General features: G+C 39.7%; 2 protein-coding genes across 5 annotated transcripts in view; both read left to right on the top strand.

Moving 5' to 3' along the window:
* Window positions 1–1,008: 1,008 nt before the first annotated feature.
* tnfrsf1b (tumor necrosis factor receptor superfamily, member 1B) lies at window positions 1,009–8,224 on the top strand. 2 transcript variants are annotated; one of them, XM_034869093.1, is made up of 9 exons: window positions 1,009–1,198; window positions 3,302–3,407; window positions 5,642–5,767; window positions 5,900–6,058; window positions 6,632–6,725; window positions 6,809–7,080; window positions 7,197–7,274; window positions 7,467–7,525; window positions 7,622–8,224. In XM_034869093.1, exons 1-9 carry the CDS (start codon window positions 1,148–1,150, stop codon window positions 8,147–8,149), a joined length of 1,473 nt encoding a protein of 490 aa, XP_034724984.1. In that variant the 5' UTR covers window positions 1,009–1,147; the 3' UTR covers window positions 8,150–8,224. The 2 variants fall into 2 exon arrangements, with proteins under 2 accessions (XP_034724984.1, XP_034724983.1); XM_034869092.1 differs by having other exon boundaries at window positions 7,191–7,274.
* Window positions 8,225–9,255: 1,031 nt separating this feature from the next.
* trim62.1 (tripartite motif containing 62, tandem duplicate 1) overlaps window positions 9,256–18,512 on the top strand; it is a 37,875-nt gene continuing 28,618 nt past the window's right edge. Inside the window, exons 1-3 of one of the 3 annotated variants that reach the window (XM_034869087.1) lie at window positions 9,277–9,297; window positions 10,693–10,695; window positions 10,831–11,385. In XM_034869087.1, coding sequence (XP_034724978.1) covers window positions 10,978–11,385 — 408 coding nt within the window. In that variant the 5' untranslated portion in view covers window positions 9,277–9,297; window positions 10,693–10,695; window positions 10,831–10,977. Of the gene's footprint in view, window positions 9,300–10,692; window positions 10,696–10,829; window positions 11,386–18,512 lie in introns of all 3 variants that reach the window. The other 2 variants (XM_034869086.1, XM_034869089.1) reach the window with 2 other exon arrangements.

Here is an 18,512-nt window from a genome sequence, read left to right as displayed (position 1 = left end):
CATACAGAAGGGGCATTAAACTATGTACAACATGTACATTACTGCAGCTGAATTATGAGACATGTTTTGACTACAGTGGTCAGTAGTGTGTAATAAAGTCTTTATTCCCTTATGTCCACACGTGGTCAAAATGTAAAGTGAAGATGATGTAGCTCTTCAGTGCTTTGCTCAGTGCCAATGTGGCCCTCTGGTTATAGGATGGTTTCTGTACTCATGCAGTAGGTACTGCATGTATCGGCTACAACATCCTGTCACAGGTCAGAAACCCCTACACATTCTTTAAAACACTTTGTGAATATATATATATCTTGATTTAAATCGTGGGACGGTACTGCATCTGGTCTCGTCTGTATATAAACAAGAAGAGAACATCTAAGTTAGCCCACTTCCTGTTTAGGTAGTTAGGTTTGTTTTCTTTTCTTTCTTTGCCAAAAACATCAGTGCTGCTTATTTCCCACACAGTCACACATGGAGCAGCATACAAAATTAATTCTTTTTCACATGGTTTCATTTTTCTGCGGCCATCATACTATTCAAGTTAATTCATGAATGATGGAAGGAGAAAAAAACTTGATGTAGGGACTTCGTATCTTTGATTACTGTAGCGGGACCATCTCATTGGCCTTGAGATAAAAGGATTTATGTCTACTGTACGTTAGGTTTTGCGATGATACAGATCACACCAAAAGTTGGACCTTCCAGATAGAAACCTCTTGCACAGGTTATCTCCATTTCACTGAAAGCAACTGGTTTTACCAGTGATGACGTATGTCTGTCCCGTTAAAAGTTGTAAATACTTATGCAAACAGGTAAATAATTAAAATGACTTTGTGGATGTTTTCTGTTGTCAATTAATAAAACATGACAACTTCCAATTGCATACTTTTTACAGACTTTTGGAGTATTTGGAAGTACAGTATCATTGTTTAACGTCATCTAAATTCTGTATAACCTCATAATGCTTATTCATGTCAAATCAGTGAATGTAGGTTAGAGCCTGCCTGCTCATTTCCTTCCTCTAAAATACTCAGCTCAGTTCAAGGAAATTACTCGCACAGACTGCTGTCCCACCTTTAGAAAATGATCAGTAGAGTACACGTACCAGTGGCTGTATCCGCTACGGTTCATTACTTGCTATAAAGAGGCAATGAAGGACATACTTGTACTGCTGGTTCTGCTGAATGCCAAAACTACCAAGGTACAGTAGTCTTTGTGTCTGACTGTAAGTCTGTTTTCTGTGTTTATCATGGTCTCTGGACAGGTTGGTTATCCGCCAGTATCAGAATCTTTCTGATGGTCAACATGCTGGTGAAACACATTGTGAACTGTTGGTTTAAATTTCACTTTCTCGGATTAGTTTAAGGGAGTGTGAAGTTATACACACAGGGAAAAAAATCAGCATTTTAAAGTTTGTAAAATTATGTTGATAAACAATGCCTGAAATGTAAATTAATACATTTTATCTTTTAACATGTTTATAGTCTAACTTTGTCACCTTTCGTGGAGTCAACAAAAGAAGAATGTATAATCTATTTTATGAATCAATGCCAGTTTTGCGCTGTGTGACAGTGTTACATTACATTACAGTAGAAAGTAGCACTGGGAACTCTTTGACAATTTGGTTTCGATTCCTTGGCATCTAATGCAGTTTCAGACTGAATGTCTCATTGTTAAGACACCAAGTTATGTAATGAAAAATTCCTTAGTAGGCTACTTCCTTTCAAGGATCCCTGTGCATTCCTATTACAGTTGAGTTTAGGAATGCAGCCAGAAGCAAAAAGGAAAACATGTTCTTTTCCATAAGCTTTCAGTGCTTCATAACGCAGAAGTTTATCTTTACGATCATGAAATCTTGTGCTACCAGTGGTCACACCACAGAGAAATTCTGTGTATCGGAACCGAGGGCTTCTAGCTTGCCGCCTTCGTTTCCTGTCATACGAGAAATGCACTGCTTCTGTCAGCATATTCTAACTTCTGCTAGTCATTGAAGGACACTGTGGTGAGAGACTTTCAACTTCAAGACTGATGCACAGGACAGGTGTATCAGCAACTGTACATTGTGTCATGACTTTTTAGCAAAACAATACAGTGGTTCTAGTAGCTGTATTTATGACTAATGTGGTATGTGTGAGGGAGAGAGTGCGCTTTCCTGAAATAGCAAATTCATTCGTACAATCAGCAATCAGGCCCATTTTTACAATTTACTGTACTTATTGGCCAAAATACCTAAGTCGGAAGCAAACAGGAAGTAGAAGAGCGCCAAACAAACATACTTTCACCCAGAAAACCGGGGTTTGTGTCCTGTTAAGAAAACGTGAATGTTTATAACATTATAACAAACAGAAGGCACACTCAAACAAGAGAGGGATGCTGTCGCAGCACCCAAACGCCGCAAGCGCCTCTTTTTCAGGGCACGATGGATGCTGTCTTGAGATAGCACGGCTGCAGCTGTAGTTGCAGCGGTTTGGAGATGGCTGGTCCAATCTTTGACAGAGGCATCTATAGTAATATCACATATTTGTGAATTCGGCAAAATTTTCTGAACCTAAAAATATAAGGTAATAGTCTACCAGTGGGCTCCTGGGACCTCAATGCCACACGTAGCTTTAGAAAGCAAGGACAAGAGCAGGGGCCCGTTCCATCTCAAAACAGTGTGCACCGTTAGCTACCTTTAGGGCTTTAGCCCCACTATGTCATGCCACACCACTGTGTGGGATAGGTTTAATACCAGTACATCAATGGGATGAACCCACAAACTGCATTGTTCCCCCTCTGCTTCCAAACATTTTCAATGATAAGAATATGGCTAACTAAGCTGTTACATGGAGCTGATAGATGTCAATGATACGTTTAGTTTCTTTTACGGTCGCTTGACTAGCTTGGCAATGTCAAGAGTGGGCACCAAGAGCCCGACAAACGCTCCTGGCGTTTTTCAGATGGAAGAAGCTGCATGTACAGTGCTCTAAACCAGAAGATTTTGGAGGGCCCCACAGAGAGGAAGAGACACTGTATAGGTGAAAATGACATACCTGTTTCCTCTGCCGGCTAGTGACTAAATTGAACTATATATTCTGATTGGTTGACCTCAGAGCAGGTGCATACTTTCTGGCTGATCATAAAGTGGGCTGCATGTATTTCCCACATAATTTAAAAACGACTAAATTTACCTTGAAGCTCAAGGCCCTCCAACTTTAGTCCAGCTCATAGTCAGGGTATTACAAGAAAAGACTTATGTTCATCCCTATCCTCATCAAACAGCACAAAACGAGTTGCTCTTAAGTATCGTCTCTCTTTCCCACAGGTCTGTTCTCAGCCCTATAAGGCAGACTCAGATGGAAACTGTCTCAACTCCACAACAGAGTACCTGTTAGATGGTTCTGAGTTGTGCTGCAAGAAATGTCCCCCTGGTAAGTGCAGTCTGACTACAATTGTTAGAGTTTCTTTAACAATACACATACTCTTACCAATGCTCTGGTACATAGTGTGCAAAGTTATCTCAGTACAAAATAACAGTTATTTGATGACAGGTTGTGAATCATTGGTAGAAGCTTGGGCGTGGAGGTGTGAACAGCACCTACTGCAGCTTAACACATTTAGTTTAAAGTGGTGCTAGACTGAAGTCAGCCCCAACACTATATTCTCTGATATTAGATTGATTTTAAACACAATTGTATTTATGCAGATAAATACCAAGAAATTTGAATAAAGAAATTACAATATAGTGTTACTCATACATATTTTGTCTATGGTAGGGCACTGAAATGTTTATATCCTGCTGGGAGACTTACTTTGCTGGTAGGGATGGGGTCAGCATCTGAACAAAGACAGCATGCGTGAAAGTGGGTGAGCATGTTTAACGTTGTTGTGACGTTACCATACAATTTAGCCACCAAACATTAGCATGAGCCACTAGTCAATGTAGCACATTGTTGTGAGCTTGATTGATGTTGAAACATAACAGTAAAGTAGATCTCTACTGCATTACTGTGTCACACAGTGGCTTGTAATTAATGAAAAAATATGTGGCAGAAAGAAATTCTGTATTACTGTTACTGAGTATGATTTGTTGACGCTGTATGATTTACGATTACTCACAAACATACAGTATCATCTGCTGTTTGCTGTGTTTTGATGGAAGTTAAAGCAACTAGAAGGGTCAAAGTTTATATGAAGCCATTGACACGCAACCAAACGACGATCTCCATGTCCATGCACAGGGCTGTTTAGATTTTTAGTGTAACCTGTAACCCCTTATACTAATGTGGTTAGTCAAAGTGCTCCTTGTCCTTGGAAATAAGTCAGCCCAGCATGCTAACAATAAGCATAGGGCAGAAAACTGCTGCTGCATTGCTCTCTCTATATATACATTTACACGGTAATGGGCATTTCTTTCACAGTAGGCATTTTGACACGTTACAGTGGAAAATGCATAGGTGTAAATAATGAAATAAATCATGGCTGAATTCATGTTAGACTACTGAGGATTTACCGACAAGTGTTGCTATTTTTCACTTGATTGACTTCTACTTCTAATAAAGGTCGGATCTTGTTAAAATTTAGATACCATGTTTTTTTTTATTTTAAAGCAGGTGGGGGTGCTATATAAATACTGTAAAAGTATAAAAACACTTAATCCGCAGAGAAATGCATACAGCCCATGTCAGGCTTACCAATCAGGGCAGACTGGGGTTTTTCTTTTTGAAAGAGGGGCTTAAAGCATTTTAGTAAATAGAGGTATATTCAGATAGACAGAATGAGAAGATAATATTTTCATAAACATTAAAGCCATGTAAACATGTTATAGTAGAAACCCCAACTACAATTATGAACCTGAAAATGATAGAGATTAAAAAAAGATACAATTGTAGTTTATGTTTTGTCTATGACTTCAGTGAAAGGTTGCAACTCAAAGAGTTGCAACAGAGTACATTAGTATTGACACTTTCTCATTGTGAAATGAGAATTTCCTTGGAATCATTTTCATCAGATATTTTCTCCTCACACCTTCCCAATCTTTATTTGGGCCATGTGTTCATGCATTAATTCGATTGTGTGTCAATGTGCCTGGCTGCTGACCTCATCTCTCCCACTCAGTGTGGAGTTAATTGTTTTGCATCCCCCCTCTCTACCATGCAGCGAGTAAACATAACAGCAAGTGCTTATTTGAATGTTTTCTAGCTGTAAAATGTCTGTAGTAAATTGCAAATCCAGAATCTCTTAATTAACACTACTTATTGCATCATTGAAGGAAATGAGTATTTAATGACTCATAATTTTATGAATAAAAACCTCCCAAGATATAAATGTGTCATACATACAATACATACAATACATGTAAGCCAGAATTCTGTTGTACAATCAAGTATGTGTCACTATTTCATTTATGACTGTGTTTTACACTGTTTTAGGCAATGCAGATGTGATGTTATATTTCAATCAGTAAACAAAGTTAAACCTAATAACTGCATGGTACTATGATGTACAATGAGAATACATGATGTATAATGTGAAATGTATCTTTTAATCTTCACATTTTGTCTGTTAGTGTGAATTTTGGATTACAGGTTACAATGCCCATGTGCTGTTATAAAATGGATTTCAAGTGACTAACGTTGATTCATTCATGTACATATTCTAACAGGACAGCGGCTGAAACAAAAATGCTCTGAAACTACTGAGACTGTGTGTGAACCATGCTCAACAGACCAGTACATGGAAAACTGGAACTACGCTCCAAACTGCTTCTCCTGTACCAAATGCAAAACAAGTCAGTGTAAATCTTCACTGTAAATCTCTGGGAAAAAAGCAACTTGTTGAAATAATTTGTTTTGTTTTGTAATTTTTAACACATTACTGTCCCTGTAAACAAAACGTAATCACTTTTGTCACATACAATCAGACGCAGGTCTGCAGATTGGCCAGAGCTGCTCCTCTACCACAATGTCCAGGTGTGTGTGCCAGCCCGGGATGTATTGTCACATGGGCTTTGATGACCCATACTGCTCACTATGTAGAAGGTACAGTGCTTGCAAAACTGGTGATGGAGTGTCTGTGCCAGGTACAGCAACTGCTATTTTTTTCAATTGTTACTGTTTTTTGTTTTTGCCATTCATGTGATACTTGACTATTTAGTCTTAAAATGTAGGCATTAATTCTTTGTAAGATCTAGTTTTTGTAAGTTTCAATTGTAATCATAGCAAATTGTCAATCTATCAAGAACAGAATTACAGTTTGTATGTATGGACTCCAGTATAAATGTTGCAATTGTCATTTAACAAGACCCATTTTCCATTGATTATCAATCCACCAATGTTTTATTGTAATGACTACATTATGTCTATCTTGATAGTGTTACCAACACCTGTCTCTACCGTCTATATAAACCACAAACACTGTCAAACTTAATTATTAGTCTAATCCAAAGTATAACATGTTACATATACAGTATGTAGCATACAATTCAAATTAATTGTAATGTCGGATAGTGAAATGTTGGTAAATGACAACAATTTTTTTTTTGAGGATACTTGTGTTTTATCTGTTTAACTGATTTTGTATAAAGCACTTTGAATTTCCCTGTTGCTGAAATGTGCTATACAAATAAAGCTGCCTTGCCTTTTCTTGTTCTCAGGAACAAAAAACTTAGACGTGATCTGTGAACGGTGCCCCAATGGAACGTTCTCTGACTCACGCTCCTCCACGGACCCCTGTCGGCCTCATACAAAGTGAGTAAAGGATAGTCACGTCTGGACATAGCTGTTTGGAGCTCAGATCTTTGACCTCTCTCTCTCCCTCTGTTTCTATCCAGCTGTCATGGGAGGGCTGTTGTTGTAAAAGGTGACGCTACCTCGGACACAGTGTGTGAACCTGAGCCTCAAACCTCAACAAAAGAGCCTCACGCTGAGATTGTGTTTACAACTTCAAATACAGTGATGAGCACAGTATTAGCAACCTCAGACTCCAAGGCTCCACGTGGACCAACATACTCCACATTGTCTATCAGCCTGTCTGTTTCAGAGCCAGTATTCAACTATTCAACAAAAAACCCGCCACCAAGCACAGTATCTGACAGTACACTGGGTATGGCAAATGTTTCTGTGCTTCTGAGCATGTCATTGTGAGAAAAGTGTGAGGTCTAATCAGTGTTTCATTGTGCCTCTGTGATGTGTTTATGTTTACCTCTCTTTTAGCTGCAGTCATTGCCGGTGTCCTTTTGTTCATTCTTTTCATCGCAATCATTCTGCTGGTCCTTTATAAATCAGTCTGGAAGAAAGGTAAGTGCAATCGTGAAGGAAAAAAATCCATTAATCACGTCCTTGTTTTGTGGAAAATCTTAGATTTGATCTATGTTATATTTATCTTCAACTTGAAATACAGAATGATAATGACCTATATTTCTCAACATCTTCATCAGGAACTGTATTTTCACTACCTTACTCAACATTTTAATGTGCTTTTTTACCTAGATGCTGCAAGATTTCATCCTAAAGTAGATGCAAATGGAAATTGTGAGGGTGGTGATAAAGTGAGTCTTCCTTGGCTTTTCTTCTTGAATACCTTTAAATATAGTTGTACCATACAGAATTCTGAGGATGAACCTTTTTATGTCTTTCTAATGCAGATCAATCAGGGTTATTTGGTGGAAACGCAGCTGACGTCCTTCACAGAAACCTCAACAGAACAACAGTGTCTGCTGCAGAATGGGAAAGCCTGCAGTGGCCACAGTCAGTACTGTAACAATACTGAAACTTTAGCCCAAACAGACGGCTGCAGAAGCCAGAATTCCATCGGCCCTTTGCAATCCACCGTAGCTCTTCACAATCCTCACTCTGCTCTGTCGGAGCCCAGGCCTTTACTTTCCAACTCAGAGCCAGCCACCCCCCAGCCCAGCGTTACCACACAGTCCTCCTCTCAGCCCACCAGCCCACAGGTCCTCAGTCCAGTGACCACCAGTCCCCACGTTAACGTCAACATCACTTTCAATATTAACGGGTCTTGTGGGACACCTTCTGTCACGCCCACAGATTTGATTCATGTTGACTCTAAACTCCCCTTTGGAGAGGAAGATAGGTCCTTTAGCATTCCACAGCAAGAAGCCGGAAAACAATCACTGATGTCAGTACAGGAGAGTGAAAGTTACAGTGCATGAAGAGTCACCAGCATGGATGACTGATTCATCTATTATCACATTTTTCGTGATACGTCGTGATACAACATCGGAAACCATCTGTAGTATGGGAGATATGGCATGTTTTTATTAGAACAACAAGAGAACCTTGAACCTTAGTTGTTTTTTTGTTGTCAAAGTCATTAACATGTCACTGTGTTTATATGTAAATACAATTAATAAAAATGTGAATACTGTCTTTACAAAGTTGAGTTGTGTGAAAGGATTATGCTTTCATTCTTAAGATTTCATACAATGTAATAGTAATAGTATAGATCTTTTACAAATGTAAATAAGTGTCTAAATTTTAAAGAATACTAGTCTGTTAAGTTTACTGCATTAATAATCTTATTTAAGTACAGGTGTAAACGGAAATAATGATAAGTAAAATTGTAAAAAGTAAAAGTTGGCAAGTTAGAGGCTTTCAGTGTTAATGGATGTATTAGATTACTACTGCTGGTAACATCACAGTGTAAGCAGTCTTTTAATGTTGGTCAAGGTAAAGCTAATCTTTAAGTATACTTGGATTGCTTTATAACGGTGTCAATATCAGTATCTATACAGTCTATGCATGTCCTGGGGAGAATAAAGTGTTTTCTCCTGACACCTGCTGGTTGAAGGTAGACACTACAGCGGGTGGTCGCCCTTCTCTTTCGGATCATAAACGCGTTTCAGTGAACAGTGACAGTCCTTTTTTATGGCAACTCCTACACTCGTTTTATGTTTTTGAAGACAAAGTTTCTTTCACGGATCTAGTTGCACTAAGTGTATTTTATCGTGTTTATTTGTTGTACTCAAGGTAGCTAAGCAGCCATGCTAACCGGGAGAACAGGGGGTGAGTAGGTCTGAGCCAGTCCATTGTTATAGGGAGTTCATAATGTTATTTTTTTAAATCCTTGTATTCAAGACACACACATACCTCAAATCCTTAAATTAAATGCTCGTATCAATGAACTCGTATTCCCTATCTTAACCTATTAATTGACCAACAGCAGTTATCGTGTAAATATTTATCTTTTATTACCCCCCATAGTTCATGGCAGTTGGTTTCGTCTGTTGCCGCTGTGTGCTGCTCTCCTTCCTGAAAGACAACACTTGCATTTGGAGCCGCGTATGTCACTGCTGAGAGGGTAAGTTGAGGCTTTTTTTTCTCCATTACTATCAATTTCTTCAAATAGAAAGTGTCATATTTATATATCTTAACCCATCACATGCCGCCCCCTCCCCCGAATCCAACTTTTCTAATATGTAGTTTATTAAATTAGTTTTGCCCCATTTTTGTGTCCGTGGTTCTTGTCGGTTATGTTTACAAATCCAGGTTGAAAGCAATATGGAGCAAGCCAATTAAATAGCTTGTATGCTAAGCTAGGGAATAAATGTACGCTCGACAGTTTGTGGTAGATGGTGATAATTGAAAACGCTCAGTCCGGGCTGTTGAACCCTTCTCCATAATGGCAATTTAAAGGTAAGTGTTCTTAACACAGGGGTTGGAGACAGGGGAGATACCGCTGTTAGCGCAGGTGTTTCCCAGTGTCCCCGTTGGCTGATGCAGGCAGTTTGCTGTGGAAATCAACTAATCCTACACAATGATAGGGGAAAGAGATGTAGCAAGGTGGAGAAGTATTTTGATGAAAGCATCAACATATTCAGGTGTTTCCTCGGGTAAGGAGGTATCAGACAAAGTAAAAATATAGCATCTGCTCTCTTGTAAAAGCTAAATTGATATGGCATTTAAATTGAGTTTAACGTAATTGTTAATAAAGAGGTGACAAGAGCTTGCAGGACAGGTTGCAGGTTCTGTCTCATATTATCATTAGATTGTGTTTGTTTTTGTGGTGATCAAAAAAACTTTGAGTAAACATGCTATTCAAACAGGGCTACAACTAGTATTTGCATTATTATCAATCTGCTGATTGATTTCTCAAGCAATGAGTGAGTGAGTGAATGAATGAATGAAAAACCTCATAAAGGTATGAAAAATCACATTTTCCCAGAGCCCAAGAGGACTCTTTAGATTAGTTGTTTTTGGTTTGTCAAACAGTCCAAGACCCAAAAGTGGTTTAATGTACTATCACAAAATACTATCCACATGCAGAAAACTAACATTCAGATTTGAGAAGCTAGAACCTGTGACTTGGTTGGTGCATTTGGGGTGGTAGTAGCTTAGCCAGTACAGAGTTGGGTTGGGATCCTTAGGGTCTCTGGTTCATGTCCCCATATGGACCAAAATATGGTGGTGGACTGGTAGCTGGAGAGGTGCCAGTTCCTCTCTTTGGCACTGCCAAGGTGCTCTTGAGCAAGGTGCTTGGGGTGCCTTTCCATTGGCAGCCCTTCCCTCTGACATCTTTCCATTAGTGCATGTATAGGACCTTAGCCTGTGTGTAATAACAACAGAGTGTAAATTGTAATTTCCACTTGCAGGATTAATAAAGTATACATTGTTATTATTATTATTATTAATTGCTTTAAAAATGCAAACAGCCCACTATGAATAATATTCTATGTTAAATATGCTCAGATTGAAGTTGGTTTTGGTAATGTTCAACCAAGTGAATCTTCCCCTGTTAATGATTTGCTTGTTATGAATGTTTTAGTCCTTGCACTTAGTGCATGTATATTGAAATATTAATGGCATCTAATTGTTATTTGTCATATTTCAACAGAGACCGCAAAGGTAAAGATTTCCGAAGATCTTGTCATCTTGTCTCGTCAACTCCCACATGGCAGTAAACTCACTCAAAGATTAAACCAGGTACACTCAGCTCCAGAGCATTGCCTTCGTAGATGCCGCTCAGTCTCCGTCTTTGCAAATGGCTTGCTGCTTGAAGGACGAGCTCCTCTGTTCAATCTGCCTCAGCATCTACCAGGACCCCGTCAGCTTTGGCTGTGAGCACTACTTTTGCCGAAAGTGTATCACCGAGCACTGGAGCAGACAGGAGCTTCACGGAGTGCGGGACTGTCCTGAGTGCCGGAGGACCTTCACTGATCCTCTCCTCTCGCCGAGCCTCAAGTTGTCCAACATTGTGGAGCGCTACTCGGCCTTCCCACTGGACGCCATCCTTAACGCTCAGAGAAGCTCCTACCCCTGCAAGGACCACGAAAAGGTCAAGCTCTTCTGCCTCACCGACAAAAGTCTGGTGTGCTTTTTCTGTGACGAGCCGGCACTACACGAGCAGCACCAAGTAACCACTATTGACGAGGCTTACGAAGAGATACAGGTCAGTTATAGCACACATGCTCTGAAAGCTCATTAGCAAGGGTAAGGCTGACATTTTCTTAAAACCCATCAGCACTCAGTCAGGCAGTTGCACTCATTCTCCCCATGGGAGCTGCCCAGACAGTTCAGCCTCCGTCCTCTACTGCCCCAGAGCAGCTCCACTCAAGCAGTTTGGGGATGTCGTGCTTTGCTTAGGAGTACTTTAGGTGCTTAGGAGTGAAACATGTCTAATTTGCTTATCCCTGATGCTCTCATTACCCGGCTGATCTGTGAATTCAGTTGGGTGTCATTCCCTCTGAAATAGTGTTTTTTTTTTTTTCAAAGTGAATAAATGCCTTTATATTGCCTGCTTGGTTATTTTAAAATTTAAAGTCTGGGAATATTTCAAAAAAATGTACAGCAACACACTCTTAAAATAATGATGCAATGTATTTGATAATATAACCCTCATGTTTTCCTTGGGTCAAATTGACCCGTTTTCAGTTAATTTTGTTTTTTTTGTCACAAAAAATGGGCCGTCTAAATAAGCGCTGAAAATGTCAACATTAAAATTATCGAAAAACTTTGGAAAAAACATCCAAAAAAGCACCCGTAATATTAAAAAAGTGACCAAAATGTTTTTTTTTATAGTTGACGGGAAGACAACACAAGGGTTAAGCGTGTTCAGTGTTCCAAGTGTTTAAGATGCATTTTGGATTATTTAGAAGAATTATGGTTTGCCTCAGTGAAGGGATATTGCCTCTGCAAGTAAGGGAATGTAAGTGCACAGCTCATTTGTTAAAATGAAAAAACAATCCAGATAGTTCAGATCAATAAAATTTTTCATGACAGCAACTCTGTAGATATTAGCTCTTCCTTATGAAGCTTATGTTAATGTGTCATATGTGTTTACACTGATTGATATTTTCCACGTTACCAGGAATGGTTCTGTGTTTGCTTTGGTCTCAGTGTTTGGATAATTCCATTCCCACAGGGCCAAAATCCAATAACTGTGAAACAAAGCTCCTAACTTTGTTCCTCATTGCTCCAGTATGTAAAGAAACGCATTCCAGTCTAATGTTATGCAATCTATCTCATTTCTTAAGTCTTCTGTTACCAATGGAGACATTAAGATTGGCTCTATGTAACATAAACCGCTTGGTTTCCAGTTTACTTGGCAGACCGCAAGGTGAACTATCCGATAAGAAATGGACCAAAGTGTTGATTGTTAACACTCATCTTTGCAGTTTTGAAGGGTTTACACTCTCCCGTTGCAGCTCAGACAAACACTTATCGCTGGCAAGCTCATTTTGCTCTCACTGCTCTGAGTCTGTGAGTAGGTTCATATGGTGACTACAGCTGAATTATGAACTCCATATAATGCAGAAATAGTGACACAGAATTGATGAAGGGCATTTTGGCATACATTGTTTTTACTGACCATATGAATTGCTGATAGTTACAGACCTCAAAATATGACACCACCCTGAGATTTTCCCAATCAGAGTTTTGTAATCATGACTCAGGATTTGGGACCTCATCTAGGGCTTGGACAGTATGGATTTTTTTTCTTATAATGGTTGAAAAGCAAGAAATGTCTGTGGTTGCGCGGTATGCCGCAACCCCCTTGGCTCTGAGTAATAATTGTTTGCTATGGCTGTCCATTTTCTCAGCAGTGTTTGCTTTAAGTTATGTTGTCCTCACCCCATCATCCGCTAAAAAAGCAGGATGACATAGACATGTCCTCCGATCACTTTGGTGTTGTTAACCTGTTTATCTTCAGACAGCAGAACACAGATGGTTAGGTTCTTTCACAATCAGAGCTACTGTACAATTATGACAATATCAAATTTCAACATCTATAGTAGACAGCCAGACTCAAACATATGAACCAACACCTACAAAGGGCCACCATGATGAAATACAGACGCAGAAAATCGTGCGTCTGTCGTGATCCAGAACAGCTGTGTCGGTCAAATTATCAAGATTTTTTTTTGGTAATAAATACTAACTAATGCAAAAATGTACTAGCAGTGGGGGGGAAATGGATTCAGCATAGTATCACGTTATTTTCAGTGTCAATGCTGCATCGATATCCAAGCGCCAAGTATCAATCTTTTGTTCTATGGGTTGGTCAGTTTGTCTGCCTGAAAATCCCGTTTTGCAGCAATAAAAAAAGGTTACAAGACTAGCGTAAATTAGAGCGAGAATGGCAGGGTGCCTTAAGTAAGTGACGTCAGTGCTGGTCTGGTCACGCAAGGAAAGCGAGTGGGAACGGAGAGAAGTGTACAAGTGCCGCTGTGAGGAAAAGAGATGGGAAAAAGACTTAGCAAAGTTTATGTAAAGTGAGTTAAAAGTGAACAATAAAACAAAAAGCTAGAGCTTCCAAAGACACGGCGGCTTTATCTGTTCTCAATACTGCTGGTAAAGTGAATGGCGTTACCCCCCCCCCGAATAAAAAATCGGCTTCACCCTTACAACATGTGTTGCGGCCTGTCTAGCAGCTGAGCAGAGAGGGCAACTTGGCAGTTTGACTAACATGTTGCTCTCTCTAGCAATACAAGGTGTACTGTTTTAGGCTACAAAACGTGCCGTTTTATCAGGATATACATAAAGACACTCTGCTAGCTGCTAGGCCAGTGTGCAATGGTAAACACTGCAGCTGTAACGTTAATGTGTCTAACTCAGCTTACAATGGAGAAATGGAGAAAGGCAAAGACATTTCTCCGATACAAGACATTACACAAGTACTCTAGCATTTAGGCCTAATAGTCAACACTAATGGAATGTTATTGTGTCATGGAACATTGCCCTCATCAGCTTGCGAAAGGTCTGATTTGCTCCATCTTTTGATGTTACGTTTTGTTTAGAAAGCTTTGAGTCCATGTAAGACACAATGTCATCAGACATGTCGTGAGAATCAATGAATCTGTGTCATTAGACACAATGTGCACATGTGCAAGCATGTCTTTATGCGGGGATGGTGGTGACTGAGCTCAGCCCCGCGGTAATCTACATGTGACCACGATAATGCTGTAACCATCCCGGCCCTAACCTCATCTTTCTTTGCCAGAGCCAGATAACAGGCCAGAAAATTAACTGTGGCTTATGCAGCTATACAGGTGCTCATATCAGGCGTTTCTGCAGCTTTAATGTAGACTGAAAAAGTTGCAGGAAAGATACTTTACTCGTTTATTGGTCATTTATCACTGATTGCACTTGACTTCTCTGATAACATTTATGTAATCTTTGTAAACCATATGCCCCATCACACAGACCCTTACTTCCTCTGTAAACTTAATTGTTTGTATTGCTATTTGTATATTGTCAAATAATGTTCACATGTACTTACAATTTCTGTGCTACGCTTTTTGTGTTGTCTTCTTCAGCTATTTCTTTTCACGTTATGACATTTTGTTACTTTGCTCATCTGACACCTGCACCAAAAGGGATCCCTCAATCAAATCCCTTGTGCATAATGAATAAAGTCTGATTGTGATTCTGTTCAGTCAAAATAAAAATAAACCCTGCAAACAAAAATTGTCATATAATTGTCAAATAAGTGAAAAGAAATAGCAGTTCAATCTGATTATCAAGCTTAAAATCTTTCGCTTTTTAATGTTAGTTTTTATGGATGTTTGAATTAGATTATCACTCCATTGAGGTGGTTGTGAGGAGTTAAAAACATAAAAGACAGGAACAATTAATTAAATAGTAGATTCACATGTAGACATAGTGACATGTTAGAGGGTAGTATAGAGCAACAGTGGTGCCCTTCTGTGTTCAGTATTGAATATAATTACCAGTGCTGTGAACATCAAGGCTGTTCCCCTTAATTTCCAATCAGGCATGGCACTAAAAGCCTGAGAAAGGTCAAAACCATGTAATCTTGGAGCAGAAGTAATTAGGCCCAGCACAAGATGTTTCTCTTTTCTTGGACATCGGCTTGTCCCTCTGCTTGGAGCTCTTTTCAGGGTGACGTTTTGCATTCTCTACTCTGGCAGGAGCTTTGGAGGCTTCCCAGATCTACAGTACTGAAAGTATGAGCACACAGAGGCCCCATCGGAAAACAACCATGTCCCATGATGAGCTTAGTTGGCATACTCGTCTTTTAGTTCTTCATGTGGGGTAGTTTGTAACTTAGTTACTTAACGTCTCATCATCTTTCCAGACTTACACAAACCTAAGAACAAGGCAGCAGATGGTGTTACAATTATAATCTGTCACGTTCGTTTGTGTCACAAGCTAAATTTTATCGGGATTGTCTTCAGTAACTGAACTTTTTTCACTGCATTGGGATGTAAGTGTATGTACAATGTATATAAGAAGCACTTTTCACAGATTCAAGGACATAAAAAACATGCAAGCGAACATAATTCATATTAAATACACAATTAAAATAACAAAATAGAGATACGCCTGTCTAAAAAAATGTGTCTTTACCTGTTTTTTAAAGACTCCACAGGTACAGCAGACAATAAGGGTTTAGGCAGAGCATTCCAAAGCTTAGGAGCTTTGGATTCAAAAGGTCGGTCACTACGGGTCTGAAGAAATTTAACATCAGACCTAAGAGCGTGAGCTTTAAAAAAATACTCCGTGATATTAGTCAACTTACAAGTTTACTTATCCATTCTTTTTTCCTTGCACAGAGTTGTGTGTCAGATCTAAACAAATGTGTGAGAACTGTGCCTGCAGGCACAAATTTCACTTTTAGCATGAGGCTCAACAATGCTCAACTCAAATGTCAAAACAAAATGGACAGGATGTGTTAAAGTGCAGCAGCAATCTGCTCCAGTGTTTTGACTAACTGGGCCAGAGTGGTACATACCGTGCCAGCTTGGTGGCCTCTTTTAAAATGAACCTTAAGAGTTTTTGTAGGGTGGGAAAGGATTTGGTAGGTCCATAGCCAAAGCTTGTTTTTTCTGTGGTCAATTGTGGCACACGGGATTGGGATTGCTCTAAACGTCCTCGCCTATGTCTCTATATGTTACTCCCTCATGTTAGCGTGATACAACTCCTTTGTGTGGTTTGGCAGAATTGTGGCTGGAGTAATAATTGTTCACTATGACTGTCCACTTTCCCAGCAGTGTTGTTAACCCGTTCATCTACAGACAGCGGAACACAGATGGTTAGTGTGTTTCACAATCAGAGCTACTGTACAATTATGACAATATCAAATTTCAACATCTATAGTAGACAGCCAGACTCAAACATATGAACCAACACCTACAAAGGGCCACTATGATGAAATACAGAAAACGTGCAGTCTGTGGTGATCCAGAACAGCTGTGTCGATCAAATTTATCAGGATTTCTTTGGGGATACATACTAAATAATACAAAAATGTACTAGGGGTGGGGGAAAAATGGATACAGCATAGTATCACGTTATTTTCAGTGGCAATGCTGTATCGATATACAAGCGCCAAGTATCAGTCTTTTATTATGTGTTGGTCAGTTTGTTTGCTCGTCAATCCCATTTTGCATCAATAAATAAAGGTTATACATTGCAATATATTGTCACATGTTTAAAATCACAATAATACCGTATTGTGGCAGAAGCATTGTGATGATAACATATCGGGAGGCATCTGGTGATTCCCACCCCTAGTAAATACATCTCACTATGTGTATCCATTCATGGCTAATATTTTACCAAAGTTTGAATTCACTGTTACAACATTCAAGTCTCAGATTTGAAATTGTCAAACCAACGTTGACAGTGTGTTTGGATGGCCGGTGTTCACTGACAAGGGCAGCTTTTGGTTAGTCTGTGGCAGGCTGTAATCTCTTTAGCCTGGCATGTCACCCCGCTGACCTCCGGCCTTGAGTCTTGTTGCTGAGTTGAGAGCTTTACCTCCTGCTGATTTGCATCCTTTCCCCCCTGTAAACCGCTCCTGCGGCCAAATTAGTAATGCACAAAATCCGTAATGCACGAACGCATTCAGCACCTGACCATTGCCGGGTGACGCACACACATCTGGAAAACATTCACCCAACACATAATTGCTTGCTTGCGCATATTTCAATCAGGAGAGACATGTTTGCAGATATGCAAATAAGGTTTATTGTACAGCTGTGCAAAGTCTTTGGTGATTAGACTCCATCGTTATACAAATATTTTGTATCTATAGTGGTAAAGAACCATCAAACCCCCTGATGGAATCTAGACACAGGTGGTGGCAACAAAGGAGCCCGAAGACCAGACCGAAGGAGGCTCCAGACCAGTCAGCTGGAGTAGATGACTGGAGGTGGAAGGGGAGGTGGAGGGTTGCACTCTTTGCCTGCAACCACAGCTGAATGGCACAGGGAGAAACAGATTTTTTGAAAGCAGGGATGTGACTCTTTGATTGGCCTTTGAAATTTGTGTACGATTCTGATTGGTTTAGCAGGAAGGTGAACGCCTCCAACAGCTGATTTGAGTTAGGTAGAGCATTGGTTAAGAGTTAGATTTACACTGAGCTACATTTCAATCAGGAGAGACTAGTGACAGATATGCAACAGTTATACACAGCATGATAAAATGTAGGATAACAGCTGAATTGGTTTAGGAGTGCATCGATTAAAAGTTGGGTCTTCCTGAAAGAATTTACAACATCTAGGACATTAAGGTAGGAATGAAGAGGATTTGTCAGCAGCTCTGCCATTCACTTCAGGGAGCAGAGATTTAAAAGGGAAACTAATGCATTCTGATTAGGAGGGGTTTTATTCCATCTGTCATATTGGACGGCATTAAACACCATTTAAACATAATGTACATGAGCAGAAAGCACTCTAAATGCAAAATCTCAATTTTCAGAAAAGATCTCAAACTCAGATCATGAGCTTCTTGAACTACCTTAAACTCAATAAACACAGAGCATTCTCATTCTATATCCTCTATTATTTTGTTGTGACATTTTTTGGCTTGTCAGTCTTACTCTGAACTCATTAAATGAGGTTATAACCAGAGAGCCAGACATTTGTATCTCCCGAGCCATGTCCCTGTACAGTACGTGCTTTATGTTCTGGGGGGAAATAATGCCTTTTGTTTTAGGCAACATGGTTAATGGTGATGAGAGATTATAGTTCCCTCCCTCAGTCACGCTACACTTGTAGCACTGGCTCCATCTTAAATAGAGGTTGGCTGGATTGCTGTAACCCTGATTGG

The sequence above is a fragment of the Etheostoma cragini genome, chromosome 4, assembly GCF_013103735.1.
Source record: "Etheostoma cragini isolate CJK2018 chromosome 4, CSU_Ecrag_1.0, whole genome shotgun sequence".
Classification (NCBI taxonomy): domain Eukaryota; kingdom Metazoa; phylum Chordata; class Actinopteri; order Perciformes; family Percidae; genus Etheostoma; species Etheostoma cragini.
The sequence above is the reverse complement of the archived record's forward strand: the minus strand, read 5'-3'. Positions and strand labels throughout refer to the sequence as shown.